At 40.0% G+C, this 22,344-nt stretch overlaps 1 protein-coding gene across 2 annotated transcripts; it reads right to left on the bottom strand.

Moving 5' to 3' along the window:
• Positions 1–8,857: 8,857 nt before the first annotated feature.
• Positions 8,858–14,420, bottom strand: LOC139418400 (nuclear pore glycoprotein p62-like). Of its 2 annotated transcripts, none has more exons than XM_071167801.1 (13): positions 14,321–14,420; positions 13,628–13,883; positions 12,803–13,194; positions 12,599–12,682; positions 12,329–12,427; positions 12,083–12,202; positions 11,817–11,913; positions 11,525–11,669; positions 11,331–11,380; positions 11,048–11,182; positions 10,831–10,942; positions 9,785–9,851; positions 8,858–9,653 (listed from the first exon to the last, which is right to left on the bottom strand). In XM_071167801.1, exons 2-13 carry the CDS (start codon positions 13,873–13,875, stop codon positions 9,562–9,564), a joined length of 1,641 nt encoding a protein of 546 aa, XP_071023902.1. In that variant the 5' UTR covers positions 13,876–13,883; positions 14,321–14,420; the 3' UTR covers positions 8,858–9,561. The 2 variants fall into 2 exon arrangements, with proteins under 2 accessions (XP_071023902.1, XP_071023903.1); XM_071167802.1 differs by having other exon boundaries at positions 14,316–14,386.
• Between the last annotated feature and the right edge of the window lie 7,924 nt (positions 14,421–22,344).

Here is a 22,344-nt window from a genome sequence, read left to right as displayed (position 1 = left end):
AGACAGTCGTGAAGAGGGCACAACAATGCCTATTCCCCCTCAAGAAACTGAAAAGATTTGGCATGGGTCCTAAGATCCTCAAAAATGTCTACCGCTTCACCATCGAGAGCATCCTGACTGGTATGGCAACTGCTTGGCCTCCGACCGCAAAGAACCTCCCCATTTTTACACTGCTGCTACTCTGTTTATTATCTATGCATAGTCACTTTAAACTCTACCAACATGTACACAAACTCAGCTAAAAATGAAACGTTCTCTCACTGTCAACTGCGTTTATTTTCAGCAAAATTAACATGTAAATATTTGTATGACCATAACAAGATTCAACAACTGAGACATAAACTGAACAAGTTCCACAGACATGTGACTAACAGAAATTGAATAATGTGTCCCTGAACAAAGGGGTGTCAAATTCAAAAGTAACAGTCAGTATCTGGTGTGGCCACCAGCTGCATTAAGTACTGTAGTGCGTCTCCTCCTCATGGACTGCACCAGATTTGCCAGTTTTTGCTGTGAGATGTTACCCCACTCTTCCACCAAGGCACCTGCAAGTTCCAGGACACTTAAGGGAATGGCCCTAGCCCTCACCCTCTGATCCAACAGGTCCCAGATGTACTCAATAGGATTGAGATCCAGGCTCGTCGCTGGCCATGGCAGAGCCCTGACATTCCTGTCTTACAGGAAATTATGCACAGAACGAGCAATATGGCTGGTGGCATTGTCATGCTGGAGGGTCATGTCAGGATGAGCCTGCAGGAAGGGTACCACATGAGGGAGGAGGATGTCTTCCCTGTAACGCACAGCGTTGAGATTGCCTGCAATGACAACGAGCTCAGTCCAATGATGCTGTGACACACCGCCCCAGACCATGACGGACCCTCCACCTCCAAATCGAGCCCGCTCCAGAGTACAGGCCTCGGTGTAACACTCATTCCTTTGATGATAAACATGAATCCGACCATCACCCCTGGTGAGACAAAACCACGACTCGTCAGTGAAGAGCACTTTTTGCCAGTCCTGTCTGGTCCAGCGACAGTGGGTTTGTGCCCATAGGTGACGTTGTTGCCGGTGATGTCTGGTGAGGACCTGCCATACAACAGGCCTACAAGCCCTCAGTCCAGCCCCTCACGGAGGGAGGGATTTTGCATTCCTGAGGCAGTTGTTGTTGCCATCCTGTACCTGTCCTGCTGGTGTGATGTTCAGATGTACCGATCCAGGTGCAGGTGTTGTTACACGTGGTCTGCCACTGCGAGGACAATCAGCTGTCCATCTTGTCTCCCTGTAGCGCAGTCTTAGGCATCTCACAGTACAGACATTTTATTAATTTATTGCCCTGGCCACATCTGCAGTCCTCCTGCCTCCTTGCCTAATGCACATTCACACAGATGAGCAGGGACCCTGGGCATCTTTCTTTTGGTGTTTTTCAGAGTCAGTAGCAAGGCCTCTTTAGTGTCCTAAGTTTTCATAACTGTGACCTTAATTGCCTACCGCCTGTAAGCGTCTTAACGACCGTTCCGCAGGTGCATATTCATTCATTAACATTACTTTAAATATAATCTTTCTTTTTTAAAACTTTATTTAACTAGGCAAGTCAGTTAAGAACAAATTCTTATTTTCAATGACGGCCTAGGAACAGTGGGTTAACTGCCTGTTCAGGGGCAGAACGACAGAACAACCTTGCCAGCTCGGGGATTTGAACTTGCAACCTTCGGGTTACTCGTCCAATGCTCTAACCACTAGGCTACCCTGCCGCCCCTGTGTTAAACAAATCAAAATATATTTGAGATTGTTTAAAGGGTCTCATCTTTGCCTTGATCACAGCTTTGCACACTCTTGGCACCCTCAACCAGCTTCACGAGGTAGTTATGTGGAATGCTTTCAAATTAACAGGTGTGCCTTGTTTAATTTGTGCAATTTCTTTCCTCAACGTGTTTGAGCCAATCACTTGTGTTCTGACAAGGTAGGGGTGGTATACAGAAGATAGCTCTATTTGGTAAAAGACCAAGTCCATATTATGGCAAGAACAGCTCAAATAAGCAAAAAGGACCGACAGTCCATCATTACTTTGAGACATAAAGGTCAATCAATCCATAACATTTCAAGAACTTTTAAAGTTTCTTCAAGTGCAATCGCAAAGACCAAGCGCTATGATGAAACTGGCTCTCATGAGGACCGCCACAGGAAAGGAAGACCCAGAGTTACCTCTGCTGCAGAGGATAAGTTCATTAGAGTTAACTGCACCTCAGATTGCAGCCCAAATGAATGCTTCACAGAGTTCAAGTAACAGACATATCTCAACATCAACTGTTCAGAGGAGACTGCGTGAATCAGGCCTTTGTGGTCAAAATGCTGCAAAGAAACCACTACTAAAGCACACCAATAAAACGAAGAGACTTGCTTGGGCCAAGAAACACAAGCAATGGACATTAGACCAGTGGAAATCTGTCCTTTGGTCTGATGAGACCGCCATATCTTTGTGAGAAGCAGAGTAGGTGAAAGGATCATCTCCGTGTGGTCCCCACCGAGAAGCATGGAGGAGGAGGTGTGATGGTGTGGGGGTGCTTTGCTGTTGACACTGTCTATGATTTATTTATAAAATAAAAAACATTGAATGAGTAGGTGTGTCCAAACTTTTGACTGGGACTGCACATATGTTTTGGGGAGGGGGGCCTGTTTTGCAGGTTATTTTGCATTAATACGTGTCACATATGAGTTTGAAAAGAACGTAAAAAATATATATATCATTGAGTTAATACAGCCACATACAAACATGGTCTCTTTTTTGCTTTCTTGAGTAAGGCAGCTCTAAAATGTAGGTGTTTTAGCCTAGCTCAGTGGTTTCTATGGTGGTGGGGCAGCTAGCGGAAATATGGAGCGTAGGAGTTAGTAATCTTCTCTAGTTGTGCTGTGATTGGCACAATGTTCTGTCACTCATGACACTACTTCCATAGTTACATTAGAGGTGCCCATCCAAGAAAGATCAAGGTCATTGGCCACAAATAAAATTACATCAAATCACGTTATATCTACCGTAGCTTTGATTGGACTGATCATGTCAACATCATACTTTCAAAATCTTAGCTAGCAAGCTAGCAGTCATCATCATGAATCAAGTCGACAATCTACTGGCTAATCCTTTTCAATCCATGTCATATGAAGATCAATTGAGGAGAAATTATAGATAAAACGTATCGGTGCTCATCGGCCATTGAACATAAACATTACACAACAAGTTAGAAATCGCAAATTCAACAATGAGTGTTTTCGAAGGAATCAGTAGCTAACTGCAAGCATTGCAAAGCAATTACTAGCCTGCTATTCAGTGGAGTGGGTTTGTGCTCCAATTATAGGTTTAAGAGTCTCTTTTCCAGGCTTAAAAGGATGAACATTCAACATTGACCATGCTGTCAATATAGCATGACTTCTGCCCCATTCAAAACAACTTGAAACTCGGAACTGGGAAATCTCAGACCTCAGTGTATTCAAGACAACTGAGAATTCCAAGTCAGGAACTCGGGCCTCTTTCTAGATCTCCGACCTGAAGATCACTGATGTCATGATTAAACTTTTAAAACATTTTCTCGAGTTCCCAGTGCACTTGAAAGCACCATAAATCCAGAGAATGCCAGACTTTGATGACAAAGATTGTGCACAAAGGACCACCGTGCCACCTTCCTGGTCACGTGAGCAAAGCACAACAAGGTGAGTCCAAAAATGTATTGTATGCTGCTGCATAAATTATGTAATATCCCCGGGATGTATAAGAAAGTAATATGCTGAGTGTATGTTTAGTAAGCTGTTAGCTGTTGGTGTTGCACATGTAGCCTATATCCTGTTTTAGAGAAATGCCATCAGCAAATATTATAAGAGCTTTCATTGTCTGCTTATATGTCCCCTTTATTTATCATATGGTTCTGACTTGGTGTACAGGGAGAATCCTGTAACAACAGCCCATGTTCTGAATTATGTCACTGTATCTTTCAAAAGTGCTGAACAAATAGTTATATTGACTACATCTGTCAAATATAATAATCAAAATTACGAATAGCCTCTTATCCGCTAGTCATCACCTTATGGCATAGTTTGTACATCTCAATTGTCAGTAGAAACCTCATTTGTTTAAGGATTTTTTTTTAAAGGCAGTTAATGAGGCTGAATTAACTGTTTGCCTGCCAGATAAGGCTCCGCTGATAGCCAGGTATAGCAGTGGTAATGATTCACTCCATGGTGCTGAAAAGAAAGCCCTGCTGTTGAGACATCTTTTTGTAGGCCCTAACAGTTTGTGGGTACCGTTTGTCACCGATGTAGTGCAATTCATGTATTGTTTAGTGTTGTGTTGTGTAGTGCAGTGGCTTTGCTGGCATCCATCCCCCATTTTTATTATTTTTGCCCCAGCAGGATTTACAAGCTAAAATAGCCACTGGTCATGCAAAAACCACAGATTTAAAGTTTAATCATTAGGGTACAATATGGAAATCATCTTACCAATATTGTACTTTCATATGGTGATATGCGGTACCGATAACTTTGAATGGTGCTTTGGAACCAAACCTTGTATGCCTACAGTGTGATATGAGACCCATTTAATGGTGATTTCGGACAATTTCAACTAAGATCGAGTGTGCTTGTTCACCATAGAAGACGTCACTGGTGGTCTTCTTGGGAGAGCTAACCAAACAGTCACAATCAGTGCGCAACAGCTGGCCAGCGCAGGGCTCTCTTCCATTCCATCTGAACGTGTGTTCAGTAGGCCTACAACAGGCAATACTCTTACCCCACTCTGCAGTCTATTAAAGCCAGAAAAGGTGAACATGCTTGTGTTCCTTGCCAGAAACCTTTAGGCTCTTCACTGCACTTTTTATTTGTTTAATTTTCAAAGCCTGTTTTCACAGATGCATCTTAACCTAAATAAATGTAGCCTAGGCTAGAATATTATGTTGTGTGCCTTAAATGTATTTGCACTTTAGTTTATTTGGTTAATATCATACTTATTTGTTTACTTTATTTATTTTGTCATTTGTAGCCTTTCCAGGTTTGTTTAAACTTCCCATTCGATTATTCTATCTTGAAATTGTTGGCTCGCTCTTTCTTGCTCTCTCTCTCTCATATTCATTTGAAGGTTGATCATGAAAGATATGCTTAGACCAAGTCACTTGCCAAATCAAGTGAAATAGATAAACAAAAGTGAAATAAACAAAACATTTACAGTAAACATTACTCACAAAAGTTCCATAATATGACATTTCAAATATCATATTATGGCTATATACAGAGTTGTAATGGTGTGCAAGTAGTTACAAGTACAAAACTGAACATCAAGGGAGAGATGGTATATGAAAAAGCAGAGGTTGCCAATGAATTCAACTCTTACATTTGTTTTATTTATTTTTTTACTTGTGTTGCCCGCAAGCTGGTTAGCAAGCTGCCCACCAGTTCTGGTTTGTATGGAAGCAACCAAGTCAACAAGTATTATGTAGAGTTAGGGGTTTTCTTTTGCAAAGGTAGCAACAGCCAAAATAGTCAGTTGGCTTGCAGAGCTTAAATGCGCCAAAGTCACAGGCCTGGATAATATTCTTGCAAGGTTTCTTATAGATTCTGCTGAGCAAATTGTCCCTTGTACTGCATATCATTAAACTCTCTCTTGAACAAGGTACCTTTCCCAGGGACATGAAACAAGCTAAAGTGATACCTCTGTATAAGAAGGTGATAAAGTCTGACCCTGGGAATTATAGGCCTGTATCTATCCTCTGTGTAACATCAAAGATCCTGGAGAGAGTTGTACATGAGCGAATGTATGAATATGTTAACAAACAGGCTCTAATGTATGATTTTCAGTTGGGGTTTAGAAAAACATACTCCACTGATTCATGTTTACTTTACTTGACTGACTTCATCAGGAAAGAGATTGAGGGAAATATGTGTGGAATTGTACTGCTTGATCTACAGAAGGCCTTTGATACAGTTAACCACTGCCTCCTAACTGGAGGCACTGGGGTTAAGCAGTATCCCTCTAGGCTGGGTAAAGTACTATTTATCAGGAAGGGAGCAAGTAGTAGAGGTTAATGGTTCACTGTCTCGGGCAAAATCAATGAGTTGTGGCATTCCGCAGGGGAGCGTGCTTGGGCCTCTGCTGTTTTTATTGTATATTAACGATATGAAAGATGCTCGTTCTTCCCATCTTTTTCTTTATGCGGATGACTCTACACTTCTGGTGTCACAAAAGTAAAACTGTGTTGGAGAGCATACTTAGCACAGAGTTTACTAACATTAGCAAATGGCTTGGAGATAAGCTATTTCTGCACTTAAGGAAAACTGAAGTAATTATTTTGGGATCCAGACCTAAATTGTGTAGGTCGTCTGAAATCAGAGTGGAGTTAGGGGGTGAGGTGCTGACTACTAAAACCTCTGTTAGCTACTTGGGATGTATCCTTGATGGAAGCTTGGGAGTTGTGAGCATGGCCAGTAAAGTGCTAGGGAAGATTAATGCCAGGACTAAGTTTTTGGCTAGAAAGTCCAAGCTGCTTCATAAGGACTCCATGAAAGTGCTAGCTACTGCCCTCATTCAATGCAATTTTGACTATGCTAGTACTTCCTGGTTTGGGGGCTTATCTAAACTTAAGGGGAAGCTCCAGATAGCCCAGAATAAGCTGACCAGGGTAGTATTGAAGGTGAGTCCACATACTCATGGGCAGGATCTGCTTTCAGGACCTAAACTGGCTGCCTGTTGAGACTAGGTTTGGTTTACAGGAGTATTTATGGTCCTGCACCCAGATATCTAAGCGATTACTTTCCTCATGTTAGAGATGCACACAATCACAGCACCAGATCAGCTGTTGCTGATGTGTGCTTATACAGGTTCAGGAGTAATGCTGGGAAAGGTACTTTCTTGTATACTGGAGCCTCAGAATGGAATGAGTTGCCAATGGCCATAAAAACAACATCCTCTCTGGGCAGCTTTAAAAATAAAGTAAAAATGTTTGATGTCTTCCTTGCCCATATGAATAACCCCTATGTTGTAACTGGAATAATATGTTCTTCCTCTGTTTTTGTTTTATTATTTCACTGCCATACTGTGTTCGGTCTTGTCTAGCCATCTTGTCTCAAGAGGACTACAATGGAAATAAGTCCAAGACTGTTATGCTCAATTATTTTATTAATGTGCATGTCTTTTTTAAGTTTTATTTGCGCTCGTTTTTTAAAATGGTTGAATTAATAAATAAATAAAAATTTAAAGGGGAAAAGAAAGTAACATAATTATGGGTTGTATTTACGATGGTGTTTGTGCTTTACTGGTTGCCCTTTTGTGGCAAAAGGTCACAAATCTTGTGATGGCACACTAGTATTTCACCCAATAGATATGGGATTTGTTTTCAAATTCTTTGTGGGTCTGTGTAATCTGAGGGAAATGTGTGTTTCTGATATGCTAATACAATTGGCAGGAGGTTGGGAAGTGCAGCTCAGTGGTAATAAGTCTGCGGTTAATGATAATACATAGGATTTTCCCAAGATTGCTGTTGACGCATATCACATGGTAGTTATTGGGGTCAAATTAGTCTCCACTTTGATTGGCTCTTTCCTTCTTTTCCTACAGTGACTGACCTGAGGCGACAAGTCTTCCACCTGATGGCAAAACTCGAGTTGCACCACATCTGCCTAATGCACATATTAATTTTGCTCCTATGACCAGAGGAAGTGAAATATTCCTTGATACTTAAATAATGTTACAAGCTGCTAATCATAAAAAACTGGAATATAAATACACTTGGCTACTCATTCATTGCAGCGCAAGTAGAAGTTGGGAGAAGCATGTTTAATGTTTTGTAATAGGGTTGACAGTGCTGAATAAAAACTAAGACGTGAACCCTCATAAAGAATACAGCAAATAGCTGCTGTTTTTGACCGTCTCTGGTCATGGTTTTGAAAGCTATGAAATCTCATATAGGCTAGTATCAAACTTAGCTGTGGCCGAGGCCGTGATTTGAGCTAACCAATTGGTCAGCACAGTAGGCACACTCGATTTAGCAACAGATCTCCCGGTCCACCAGATAGACGGAGTTAGAATTTGCAGACAAATTAAATGGTTAAAAATGGGAACACTTTGCCTATCCGGTGCACTGGGCTTCTGAATCAAATGCACCTACCACCAACAGTGCAACACCAATATAAAAAAAGGAGTGCAAGCCATTATTAGTTAGCTTTTCTGCAGAAATGTTAGGTGATCAACTAGAAATGCCTTGAAGATCGACCAGTCGTTTGCAATCGACCAGTTGGTGACTGTTCTAGACAAATTTCATGGGAACGTTGCAGGGACATTTCTGTGTATCAACTGTCAGGCCGGAGAAAGACATGCATTACTTCCAATTCTGTCTGGAGGGGATCCTCCAGAACTACCGACACCAAGGTCTGCTGCATGGTGCACTAAATGGATCTGGTTCAGGAGGGCCAGAGCGACCTGGTGAGCTGGGGTTCACACAAACACCATGCCAATTAGACACTTAACATTTTAGTGCATATACTCAGACACGAATTGCATTTTAAGACAAATTGTTACTGTCCCCACTAAAACAAATACTTAACATGTAACCTTTGAATTACTGTGGAATTCTATTCCTTCCTATGGAAGACTGCCAATATGGCCACCAGTACATAGCATCGGCAATCCAGAGTTTATATAGATCATTGGTCTACCCCTGACCAATGCATACAAGCAGCACTGCTACCCTGTATAACACATTTTCTTACAGAATAACCCATTTTCCTTAAGACTGACAGTTGTCCGATTTTAAAAAGATATAGAAAAATTTATGAAATGCTCATTTTACTGTTAGGGGACACCAACATTTTTTTTGTCACAAAATGATATGCACAGTATTTTTATTAGGAAAGAAACTAATTATGTCCTGCTTTGCATAGTCACTAACTAGCTTTACAATGACCTGCTGTTGTCTGTCAGGGCTAGTGTACGTTTCTATATGGATATGGAGTAAATGTAGTCAAGGCTTTGATGCTGAATTCTATAAATGCTATGGAGGTGATAACTGGTGGGGGGAGGGATATGGTCAAAACTCAACAAATACAGTGTCTCACACTGAACAAAACATGGAATTGTTTTGAACTGCCAAATAAATACATCTAGTGTTGTGTTCAGCAACACGTGTTGGTTAATTGAAGCTCAATTTAATCCGTAGCACTAAAGACCTGCGCTACAGTGGTCGCAGAGACTGCGTTCACGGTAAATGCATGTTGACTCAATCTGAAATTACCTTTACCTTTCTACAGCGCTGAGCTTAAATTTTACAGAATTAATCGAGCCCTAAAGCATGAGCACAATATGTGCCAAATTGTTCCTTTACTCATAGAATGTATTATTTGCCCATCACCGGTGTGGAAGTTCATATCCAAAACCCTAGCTTGGAGTATTAAAAAATAAAATAAAAATCGATCACAATTGATGCATTAAGCACATCTTTATCATAACTCCTCTCAAAAATATCTTCATTGCATTAAAAACTAGCCTAAAGCACATTCACATTATTTTCTGAGACATTACAATTCTCTAGGTTAACCAAATGTTATGCGAAGAGTCTTCTCCTGCTCTTTGCGTCGGTTGTCGCAGAGTTTGGACACATCCTCCACCCTTCTCTGTAGAAGCACTGAGGAAAGACAAGGAGATATTACAGAGTTAATATCGATTGAAGGAAGTCTTGACTCAGTATCAGAAAGGTCAAGTTAGTTGTGGAAGTAGTTTACTCAAGCTTCTCTAGACCATAGGTTAAATACTGACCCGAGTTCTGGTCAATCCATTGAAGAGAGTCCATGTGGGCATTGAGAATTTTACAGATCTGCTGAAGCTAAAAGAGGAAAAAAGTGTCAGCATAACTAATTATTCAATTCCTCCTCCCTAAAAAAAAAACTATACAAGGGTGTATTCATTACAGGTAAAAACAGTTATGAAAAATGCTGTTTTTGCCAATAAAAAAAATATTCCTAGTTATACAGTATGTACAGATCTACTTAAATTACATGCAGCACATCGACTGTATTAATGAGCACATTGTACTGGTACCCCTTGTATAGTCAAGTCACCATTACTTAGTGTATTACTACATGTTTTACTTATTGAGTATTATTACATGTTTTACTTATTGAGTATTACTACATGTTTTACATTGAGTATTATTACATGTTTTACTTATTGTGTATTATTACATGTTTTACTTATTGAGTATTACTACATGTTTTACTTATTGAGTATTATTACATGTTTTACTTATTGAGTATTATTACATGTTTTACTTATTGTGTATTATTACATGTTTTACTTATTGAGTATTACTACATGTTTTACTTATTGAGTATTACTACATGTTTTACTTATTGAGTATTACTACATGTTTTACTTATTGAGTATTATTACATGTTTTACTTATTGAGTATTATTACATGTTTTACTTAGAGTATTATTACATGTTTTACTTAGAGTATTATTACATGTTTTACTTAGAGTATTATTACATGTTTTACTTATTGAGTATTATTACATGTTTTACTTATTGAGTATTATTACATGTTTTACTTATTGAGTATTATTACATGTTTTACTTATTGAGTATTATTACATGTTTTACTTATTGAGTATTATTACATGTTTTACTTTTCTATTATTTCTCCATTTTCTTTCTCTGCATTGTTGAAGGGCCCATAAGTAAGCATTTCTCTGTTACTCCACACCTGTTTACAAAGTATGTGACATAACATTTGATTTAGAATAACTGTAGCAATATAGAAGCAGCCAGGTATCCAAGTAGACCATCTGTTTTTCTTTCTCACCGGGTCACTGGTATCAGCTGGCCCACAGGATGTGTTCAGGTGTTCAATTATTTCCTTTAGATCTTGGGACATCCTCTTCAGCTGGGCGTCCACGTTCTCTGCAAGCTTGTACCTTCAGAAAGAGAATGCATAAATATGAAATATCACAACCATATAGTCATGAATCAGTTCTCACTGTGCATTGGTTCTCACTCAAAGCACTTTGTTAAAACCTTACGTTCTCTCGCGTTCCTCATCGGCATTCTGCATGTAGATGGTTCCACTCTGTTCTTTGACAGACTCCTCCAGTGGGGACAGCAGGTCCTCCAGTTCCTTCTGTTGTGACAGGATGAAGTCCAGCTCCTGGTCCAGCCTGGGATGGGTTAGAGAGCAAAAACACACGGTCATCCAATAACTTTGACACAATTGTAACACAATGACTACTTCTCACAGATAAAGGACAGAATTCAGAATCTGGTGTATTCAAATACTCTATTAGACATAAACTGGTTAACTCCCACCTTCTTTGGTCCAGTTTCACCTTCTCCATCTCCCTGTGCAGTGATGTGATCTGTAACAATGAGATGAACATCCTCTTAAAATCTGCCATGAAGACACCAAAGTTCAATTGAAGGTCATTTCATGAGATTAAAACAAATAGCAAGGCCTAGATTCTAGTGGTGCAGTTACCACGAGAAGTGCCATGTCTGTTTACCTTCTCTCCATTCTCCACCAGCGTGCGGTCCCAGGCGTTGACCTGGGTAGCCTGCTGTAAGAAGTGCCTCTCCTGGTCCTCCAGCTCAAGACTCCACTTGTTGATGAGACCCTCTAGTTGGGCGTAGGACATCACTGGAGGAGCACTGCAGAGGGGGAGTAAATGGACAGGATCACATTGAAACGACTAGGGCTAAGAGTGGTTAAGGATGTATTTAGAGAAAAGCAAAAAAGTTGAGAGTACAGAAGCAGTGAGAGACATAATGAACTTGGCTGGCTAAACCCTGCAGTACCTTGCAATAACAGTAGTGATGGTTGTGGCTATTCCAGTGATTGGGACCGTTGAGCCGATGCCAGTGGCACCCGCAGGTTTCATACCCAGTGAAAAACCTGTTGTAGAGCCAGTGGTAGCGAAAACATAAAATCCACTACAGTGATGAATTCCTCAATATGACCAGAATTCATCAACGACAAACAAGCCCAGTTATAGAATTTTGCATAAACGAGCAACAATATCAAGCTTTAGTTATTCCAATAACCCTGTATGATGGTACGGTACCTGTGCCAGCTGGTGCTGTGGTGGTGGCAGTGACTGCTTCCAGGGGTTTGAGCATGAAGCCAAGGGTATTTCCTGCTGCCGATGTGGCAGCCGGGGCAGCTGAGGTGGGGGCAGCACCCACTGATCAGGAGAGAGTACGGGTAACAGACAAGAAAATTAATGCCACCACAGAATGCCAGAAAGACCATTTCACTTTAGTTATGAGTTATTTGCTCTCTCAGGCAAGAGTTAGAGGATAAAACTCACAAAAACCTGTGACTGCTGCCGTTGATGCTGGTACTGCAAAGAGGGAAGAACCTAATGAGGCCTGGGTAGCCGAGGCAGTTACAGCAGGGGCTGGAGTAGCTTTAGAGAAATAAAAATAGAGCAACTTGATATCAGTTGAAAAACAGGCACACACATGTCCATTCAAAGATAAAACATTTTCTGAGACAGATTCAAACATGTATTTTTCTCCAATTTGTCAACTATTTATTTGAATGACATATGCCAAACGTCTCCGACTCCCCCATTTACCTGAAGGTTTGACACCAAAAGCAAGTCCTCCACCCTGGGTTGTGGTTGGTGCAGCTGTTGAGGCCGGGGCCACAGAGTTCAGACCTGAGGGAAATAAAATACACTCATTCAGGATGCACAAAACACACTAATGTAATCATGTCATATACTGTACATTAACCATGATCTGATCAACTGAGCTGACTAGAAGCTCAGAAAACTCACCTGTGGACTGGTTCCCCAGGGAGGGGGTGGCAGGGGCGCTGTTCCCAAATGAGAAGCCCCCTCCTGCGGTCACGGTAGGGGCTGCCTGGACCTTGGCGGCACCAAAACTAAACCCACCTCCCATCATTTGAGCGGTTGCAGCAGGAGTTCCTAAAGAGAGCCCACCAGCTGCTGCTGGTTGAGCCGGGGTTTGGGCAACAGGGGCTCCAAGCCCCCCTGCGGTCCCAAAGCTGAACCCCCCTCCTGTGGGAACAGCAGTGGTTTGTGTGGCAAAACCCCTACCAAGTCCAAAGCCTGCCCCAGAGGTGGGGGTTGCTATCCCCATAGTTATCCCGGTCAGTGCTGGTTGAGAGGCAGCAGGTGTGCCCAGATTGAGTTTAGCAGTGGGAGTCCTAGAGATAAAAGAGCACATTAGAAAATCTACATTACAATCCTACTAAAAGTTTGCCTTGCTAACCAGACTCCTTTGTTCCAGCCAAACGCTACGGATGTCAGTTTCTTCTCCGCAATGAGTCGATCTGAGAACCTCCCAGAATCTTCATTGAATGCGAACACATTCAGGTCCAAAAACCACCTTTAATTGGTTAGCGACGAGACAAACACTGGTAACTGTTTTGTTTAACACCCCTTGTTCCCCTCGTCCCCAAAATTGACTTTAATGATGGCAGTCTCAGACTAAAAGTATGAAATGAATAGAGCAGCCGAAGAATTTTGTGAATCGTCAGGCTAACTAAAAGCTAAAATGGGTAACAACCTACCCAAGATTAATATAAGTGCTATAACTATCCAAACATTCATGTAAATTACTTCATCCAATGCACCCACCCAATAGAGAAGCCTCCTCCTGCTGGAGTACTGTTATGTGTAGGGTTCCCAAAGCTGAATCCTCCAGTTGAGTTTGTACTGTTTGGGGGCTGGGCAGGATTGGGGGGTCCAAAAGAGAAGCCACCACCTGGAGTTGTAGGTGCAGCACTTGCAATCCCAAAGCCTGTGGCTGGCGCAGCTGTGGTTTTGGGAGCTCCAATGCTGAATCCAGTATTGGACGCTTGTCCAAAGTTAAATCCTCCACTCATTGTCCTATCTAGGTAGGAGGACACAAGGTAGAAATGAATACAATGACATTACATCGTACCGATGTCATAGTCCCTTCAACGTCTTCACCCACTTGCACAATTTAGCTAGCCACATAATAAGATATGCAGATTTATACTGGTCAACCCCTCGTCACTTCTTTGACTTATCTATTTTTTACACTGAAAATATTTATAAATAGACATTCTGGGAGAACGGTTGCTATAACTATAGCAAGTTGGCGTACTTACTTGGCTAACGTTAGTGTTCTAGCTAGTAAGTTAGTTACTTAACGTTAGCTAGCTCGCTACTAAAATACGAACCAGTTAGCTAGTGAACAAAACGCCATATATTAACGTTGTATTGCAATACCACCAGCTAAACAACAGTATACATAATCGTTCACTGACAAGGAACAAATCCTGTCAATTGATCAAATTACCATACCTCCCCTCTTCTTCCGACAAGAGATGAAATTGAACGATTTCTATCTGCGCGCACTATGAACGCTTTTGAATGCGGTAACGACATCGCTATGTATCTAAGTGCTTCCGGGACAATGATTTTTGGAATCCTTCATAAGAGTCCCGTCCTGCATACTTTGTAAATGAAATAGGGCGAAAATGGAAAACGTAAAGGTAGATAAGGGAGTGACGAGTGGTTAAGTTTGATAGTTTGGTTGTTTGCTATTCGAAAACGCGCCTTACAGATCCGACTTGATAACCTACAGCTGTAAACTTCACAACTCTTTAAAACATCAATGGAGCCACAACCAATGGTTTAGATCATTGGCTGCAACAACGCTACCCTTAAAAAAGGATGGCCATTTTGAAAGCTGCAGTATATATTGCAATATTGCAATATTACTGCAGTAAAAATGTGTTATTTTGGACAGTACTTGCAGCATACTGCAGTTATACTCGTGTACTGTGGTTACACTGCATTCAACAAGTAGAAGTATCATTTTATTTTGTAGTAGTACATGCAGTGGATTATTTATGGTTTCAAACAAGTAAATAAGTACAGAGGGGAATTTATTTGAGCAAACAAGATTCTAGAAAAGCCCCCTTCAATTTAGACTTTTACAGATGGAGAAAAATTGAATGTCAGAAAATGCAGGTACTAAGGTTCAAGGCCCCCACACAGACAACGTTTTCAAAATGTAGTTTCTTTATTTCGTTCAAGGACTAAAGAGTGAACACATTTAAAAACACAGATACATAAACAAGAACAGTCCATCCTGGTAGAAGACACATTTGCACTGCGTTGAGTCCATTTGGGGATTGGTCACCGCCGCACAGTTGCTGGACTCCATTGCACGCCACTCTAGCACAGGCCACAATGAGGGGGAGAACAGAGCAAGGGTGAGGGGATCATTCTCACGGAGCATCTCAAAATCACATGGGTTCGGAAAGTTGTTTCATATCTGGGAAATTGTGTGCATTAGTGAGCTCCTCCAATGCAGTTTTCAAACACTACTGATCGTTTCAAAGTAACATTATGTGATCAATGACTTCTGAAGCTCCTGCTGCCTCTTGTTCTTCTATATAATGGCGGTCCGCAAACAAACAAAGGTGCATGCCGCTACCTACTGTGCGGTCAATCACAGTTTATAACATTATCTCCCCATTTCTAAATCCTCCTACCTAACTCAGTACTTCTGAGAAAATAAGAGCCACATCCCATAGGCCACTATAATGTTAGCTACCTCACGGAGCGAACAACCATCTGAGTCACTGTAAACACAGACCGACCTGGCATTTCTCTATCTGAAAATTACATCTTACAACGACTGCAATTATTCTCTGATTTATGTTCAAGATAGCTTTGTAGCTATCTTCAGCTGCCTCTAGATCCAGTTCACTTTTAATAGTCTCAAATTGTTTTCCATGCTGTCACTAGCTACATATATTTAGAAAAAAAGACTATGAAATTGATTGTTTTCTTTGTAGCTTGCTTATATACACACACTACAGTAGACTAGTACAGGGGCTAGCTACAGTACACCTTGACAACAATGTAGCCTGAACACTTCGGTCTAGCTAGTTGGCTTTAGACATTGATAAATTAACATACGGAGGGATAACAAATTCATGCAGCTGTGGTCGTGTCACTTGTTTAGCCATTTACCTGCTTTAAAAAAGTATATATTTTGTATTTTTTTTAAAGAGTGAAAGTACTCAGCCTTCAGCCATACCAGCAGGTCTCCCATGAAAAAGTGATGTTGACTTCAGTGGGATAACCAGGTAATTAAAGCTAAAATGTTCTGTTCACTCAATAAATAGAAGTGTGTGTGGTTCAGTGGCAGATCTTCCTAAAGAAAATAGACCAAGATAGTATCAGCAGTTCTCAATCAGATGACACACCTGGTCTCATTCATTTACAGTGCCTTGCAAAAGTATTCGGCCCCCTTGAACTTAGCGACCTTTTGCCACATTTCAGGCTTCAAACATAAAGATATAAAACTGTATTTTCTTGTGAAGAATCAACAACAAGTGGGACACAATCATGAAGTGGAACGACATTTATTGGATATTTAAAACTTTTTTAACAAATCAAAAACTGAAAAATTGGGCGAGCAAAATTATTCATCCCCTTTACTTTCAGTGCGCAAACTCTCTCCAGAAGTTCAGTGAGGATCCCTGAATGATCCAATGTTGACCTAAATGAATAATGATGATAAATACAATCCACCTGTGTGTAATCAAGTCTCCGTATAAATGCACCTGCACTGTGATAGTCTCAGAGGTCCGTTAAAAGTGCAGAGAGCATCATGAAGAACAAGGAACACACCAGGCAGGTCCGAGATACTGTTGTGAAGAAGTTTAAAGCCGGATTTGGATACAAAAAGATTTCCCAAGCTTTAAACATCCCAAGGAGCACTGTGCAAGCGATAATATTGAAATGGAAGGAGTATCAGACCACTGCAAATCTACCAAGACCTGGCCGTCCCTCTAAACTTTCAGCTCATACAAGGAAAATACTGATCAGAGATGCAGCCAAGAGGCCCATGATCACTCTGGATGAACTGCAGAGATCTACAGCTGAGGTGGGAGACTCTGTCCATAGGACAACAATCAGTCATATATTGCACAAATCTGGCCTTTATGGAAGAGTGGCAAGAAGAAAGCCATTTCTTAAAGATATCCATAAAAAGTGTTGTTTAAAATTTGCCACAAGCCACCTGGGAGACACACCAAACATGTGGAAGAAGGTGCTCTGGTCAGATGAAACCAAAATTGAACTTTTTGGCAACAATGCAAAACGTTATGTTTGGCGTAAAAGCAACACAGCTAAACACACCATCCCCACTGTCAAACATGGTGGTGGCAGCATCATGGTTTGGGCCTGCTTTTCTTCAGCAGGGACAGGGAAGATGGTTAAAATTGATGGGAAGATGGATGGAGCCAAATACAGGACCATTCTGGAAGAAAACCTGATGGAGTCTGCAAAAGACCTGAGACTGGGACAGAGATTTGTCTTCCAACAAGACAATGATCCAAAACATAAAGCAAAATCTACAATGGAATGGTTCAAAAATAAACATATCCAGGTGTTAGAATGGCCAAGTCAAAGTCCAGACCTGAATCCAATCGAGAATCTGTGGAAAGAACTGAAAACTGCTGTTCACAAATGCTCTCCATCCAACCTCACTGAGCTCGAGCTGTTTTGCAAGGAGGAATGGGAAAAAATTTCAGTCTCTCGATGTGCAAAACTGATAGAGACATACCCCAAGCGACTTACAGCTGTAATCGCAGCAAAAGGTGGCGCTACAAAGTATTAACTTAAGGGGGCTGAATAATTTTTGATTTGTTAAAAAAGTTTGAAATATCCAATAAATGTCGTTCCACTTCATGATTGTGTCCCACTTGTTGTTGATTCTTCACAAAAAAATACAGTTTTATATCTTTATGTTTGAAGCCTGAAATGTGGCAAAAGGTCGCAAAGTTCAAGGGGGCCGAATACTTTCGCAAGGCACTGTATATATGTTACTTATATTGAGAATGATTTCCATATCTGTTATTGTTCATGGTGTAACTATGTGCTATTTTTAAAAACACGCAGTAAACAAAACGCTGCCACCATTGTGGATGCCATATAATTTGTGTGCATATCTTTAAGTTATGCACATTTCATGTTAATATTCCATTACCCTAAGTCCTCCATTCTCGAACATGAAGCTGCCTGACCCTAGCCGGAAGGACCAGAGAAGTGTTAGCTTAAGGTATGAATTCATATTGAGTCAAATTAAGTTCACTCAAGTTCTTATTTAGTGACTGACATGAATTAGAGCATGAACAGGCTTAGTCTACACTCCAGTGGAACAACGGCCATGTAATCCATTTGTCAACAACGGTTGTGCCAATTAATGCATATCACAACTGTCAAGAGGTGTGTACACACTAAGCCTTAGAGGTTTTGTAACTTCACATGATTAGGCCTATGTAAATACAGATCTGAATGTTTGATATCCTTTCTACTATAAACAGTTGATTGTAGTTGATGCCAAAGCTAATCATTTAATATTCTACTACAAGGACTGCCAGCTTTTAGATGTGTGCATTGTTAGATACTACAGCACTGTTGGAGCTAGGAACACAAGCCTTTCACTACACCTGCAATAACATCTGTTAAATATGTGTCTGTGACCAATAAAATGTCATGAGACTGAAAAGTAGAGATGGATGCTGGAGAAGGGGGAGTGACTACAGACATAAATAAGTGCTGAAAATATATTTCCATTGATGGAATTGGTTTGGACTCACAGGTACTGTGCATCCATTATTGTTCATTACTATTATGTTAATGTGGTGAATGTATTTTATTAAACCAACTTCGATAGTAGGTTCATTGTACAAAGGATTGTGCTCCAACAATCATAAATATGGCTTTGATTTCATTATAGTAAACCTCAACGTAAAGCAATCTGTTTAATATATTGTCTTTATTTGCATTACAATGGCAAATGAAATGTCCTCCAGATGCAAGACATTCTCCAGCAATGGCTGAAATGTTACTTTTGAAAAGTGATATCCCAACCACAAGCACAGTACACACACTAAAGGGTAAAAAAAAACACATTAACAAGTGGTTTTTAGTCAACTTTTTAGGCATTCAAGACATTGGTCTGATAGGAATGGGATGTCATCATGCTTGAGGAACAATACAGAACAAGAAGAGAAAAGCCCCCACTTGTGCAATGTTATGACTTAACTGGACCACCTATTGAGATGTGCCTCTTGTTAAAGTAAATCAGGTGTTACATTAGGTGAAAGGAGACAAGTATCATTAAGAAAATAAAAAGCAGTGTATTTACATACTGTTTCCACTAAACAGACCTAAAACATCTGGGTTTGTTGCATGAAGAAATGAATAAATAGGTGTTGATGATTTAGAATGTAACTGCCGAGGTAGAATATTGAAAGTCAAACATTCTATTTTGTGTGTTAAGATTAAGATTCTTCTTCTTTTTAAAAAAAAATGTCACAGGATATGCCTTGCTCTAAAGAAGCACTCAGTTAATCACAGTGGGTTCTCTCCTCTCCTGTAAAATGATTTGGTCTGAAGGAATAAAAGCTATTATAATAAAGACAAATTCCATAAACTGATTTTTTTTTAAATTATGCCAAGGCTGTAAATGACTGACCCCATCAACCCCTACCTACATGCACATATCTACCTAGCACCTCTGCACATCACCGTGTATATAGCCAGGTTATTACTCATTGTGTATTTATTCTGTGTTATTTTTTTCTATAGTTTCTCTGCATTGTTGGGAAGGGCCTGTAAATAAGCAGTTCACTGGTAGTACACCCGTTGTTTACAAAGCATGTGACAAATACAATTTGATCTGTATAATACAATTCTCCTCATGGTGCAAAATGTAACTTCTAGACTTAGGGTTTTTACTACTGTTGGTTATGGTCATTATGTAACACAATTAGAGGAATCATTTGAAACAGCATTGTGTACACCTTTCTCCATGTAAAAAAGTATGCAAACATCTTGCAGATTCACACCAAAACAAACCTTTGTTGCAGTTTTAGAAGATGCTGCTTCAAACACTTAAGGAGAAATGTCAGAGGCTCATTATCGCCAGACTTGCCAGAACTAAAACATTAAAATGGAATTTACCACACCCTTTGTGATAAGCCATATCTAAATTGCAGTAGTCTAACAAACAATCAAACAAACTCCCATTTGCATTTATAGGTGACAAAATAATTGTCTTCCCTCTTCATCGATTGTCTTCTTCTCCACATGGATTGAAATTGGTTGTGCTCTGTGTTAATTACCATAGGCTACCCATACTAATAAGGCAATCAGGTCAATCGGGTGACCGAAGTAAAGACAGTTTCAAGTTGGATATTCAACAGATATTCGCACTTTCAAAACACTTGAGCCAAGTAAGTGTCATTATGTTGGAAAAATTGGCTATAATATTGCACAGGTCTTGTTTTCACGATTTGGACATTAATTCGCTTTCCAAAGCGAATAAACATGTGTAAATGTGAGCACCATTTTGTATTCCTAGTTGAATTAGTAAACAAAGTACAAGCATTTTTTACATTCGAATTTCAATAGCTCCTTGGTCATGTGACCTACTTGACTCAAACAAGGTCCAGAATGTCCACTGACTACCCTTCTATATTGCACACCCTTTAGTTAGTCCACTTTCATCTCACAAGATTTTACATGAATTTTTCTAAATGTAAAACTTCAATAGCTCCTTGGTCATGTGACCTAGGGACTTCAAACAAGGTTCAGAATGTCCACTGATTATACCTTCAAATCGCACACTCTGATGTTTGTCTACTTTCATCTCATGCTATTAGACTTAAATCTGTAAGCTTTGCAGGCCTTCATTTCACATGGGTGTTAAAAAAATATTTTGAAGTTAACAAATGTTCCAGCCTCGCAATAACTATCTTTCACATGGACACTGAAAAGATCCGCAAATGAATGTATGTGGTATGGATCAAGGACAAGAGAGGTGTTCAAACAGAGGTGCTTAAAGGAAGGTGCACAGGTAGGCCTCATGAAAAACAATGTTTCATGTGCTCTTTTAATCACAGAAATAGGCAGTGATCTGTCAGTCAGAGTGAGCTTGATAAGGTGAAATAATTATTTTCATAGCATCACTTACATATACTGTACATTAAGACAAATCCTTCAACGCTGAGGATTAGAACGCAGTTTCCATAACCATAATGACTTGATATTTGAGTGCATTCACAACCAGCCATCTGCAGACAATTTACAAAATGCAATAGCGCATTTGAGGGTTAGTTTCATGTGGCAACTTAGCCCTATAAACAGAATGCCAAATTCATGACATTAATATAAACATTTGGATATTGTCTTATCCATATATATATTATGAATAACATTTATAAAAGACAATATTCAGGTAAAAGTTCATTATAATTTATTTGGCATCCTATTTTGAGGGCTAATGGGAACTACTTCTAAACTTCTAAAGATCAATTATGAATGAATGATAGTATACCTAGCTACACGTTGAAATTATGGTGTATTTTGGCCAAATCAGATGTCAATGTAATACCGTGAATGTAGCCTACATAAACACAACCTCACTCCAAATTTACTTTCGCATAGCTTGTGTAAAACAAGTTAGAGTTACATTCAACTATTCAATGTAATTACGGTAGAGAGCATAGCTATGGAAATGAGTATGGATCAGAATCTGTGGTTCTGGTCCAAAATCTTAAAAGCCACACCCTCGTCCACTTAACCTCGCCTTATGCCTTTGGGGGAATCCCCTTTCAGGGGAATCTTGGTGGGTGGTCCAAATGATTAGCCAAGCAAGGGAAGTTTGCAACGTAAGCACCTCAGCCCTCGTTTTTAGTCGAGTTTGCGAGTGTACAATTATGTTCACTTCGGGGCCTGAAACATCCCATAATTCAATTTGCGATGATTGTACATCCGCAAAGAAAAGTCAGCGAAAACTTAAAAACAACATCAATGTAGAAGCCAACATACAAGTGTTAAGTAAAAACGAATGTGCTACTAATGTGCTACTAATGCACATGACAGCACAAACTCGTCTCGTAAAAAGTAAATACAATTTTGGAAACAAAACATTTCCCTTCTTCTAAAGTTCCAGCTAGGCAGGCTAATAGTATTTAGTCATCACTCGTTCATCCGGCGATGATTCTGTTTTCAGCCACCGGTAGCTTGTGGGTGCTTTATATGCGCTACACTCAATTATAAGTGCATGTCTACTTATTTTAAATATATAATTATTAATATACGCCTACAGTATGATAGCTATAAAATGAATTAGCTAAATAACGTTAGCCTGCCTAGCTGGAACTTCTGAAGAAGGAAATGTTTCTACAATTTCCAAAAGTAACCAAACAAAACCATCATTACTTTTACGAGACGTATTTGTGCCGTCATGTGCATCAGTAGCACAATTTCTAATTTATTCAAATTAGTTTTTACTT

This window comes from Oncorhynchus clarkii, chromosome 10 (genome assembly GCF_045791955.1).
Source record: "Oncorhynchus clarkii lewisi isolate Uvic-CL-2024 chromosome 10, UVic_Ocla_1.0, whole genome shotgun sequence".
Classification (NCBI taxonomy): Eukaryota; Metazoa; Chordata; class Actinopteri; order Salmoniformes; family Salmonidae; genus Oncorhynchus; species Oncorhynchus clarkii.
The sequence above is the reverse complement of the archived record's forward strand: the minus strand, read 5'-3'. Positions and strand labels throughout refer to the sequence as shown.

What these genes read in the sequence shown, in the direction of transcription:
- LOC139418400 (XM_071167801.1), bottom strand. Translation starts at nt 13,875, where the DNA reads ATGAGTGGAGGATTTAACTTTGGACAAGCGTCCAATACTGGATTCAGC. An exon ending in GATGAGGAACGCGAGAGAAC is followed by an intron (nt 10,943 to 11,047) that starts GTAAGGTTTTAA and finishes CTCTTTCTGAAG; the next exon opens with GTACAAGCTTGCAGAGAACG. An exon ending in CAGCTGATACCAGTGACCCG is followed by an intron (nt 9,852 to 10,830) that starts GTGAGAAAGAAA and finishes TTCCTCTTTTAG; the next exon opens with CTTCAGCAGATCTGTAAAAT.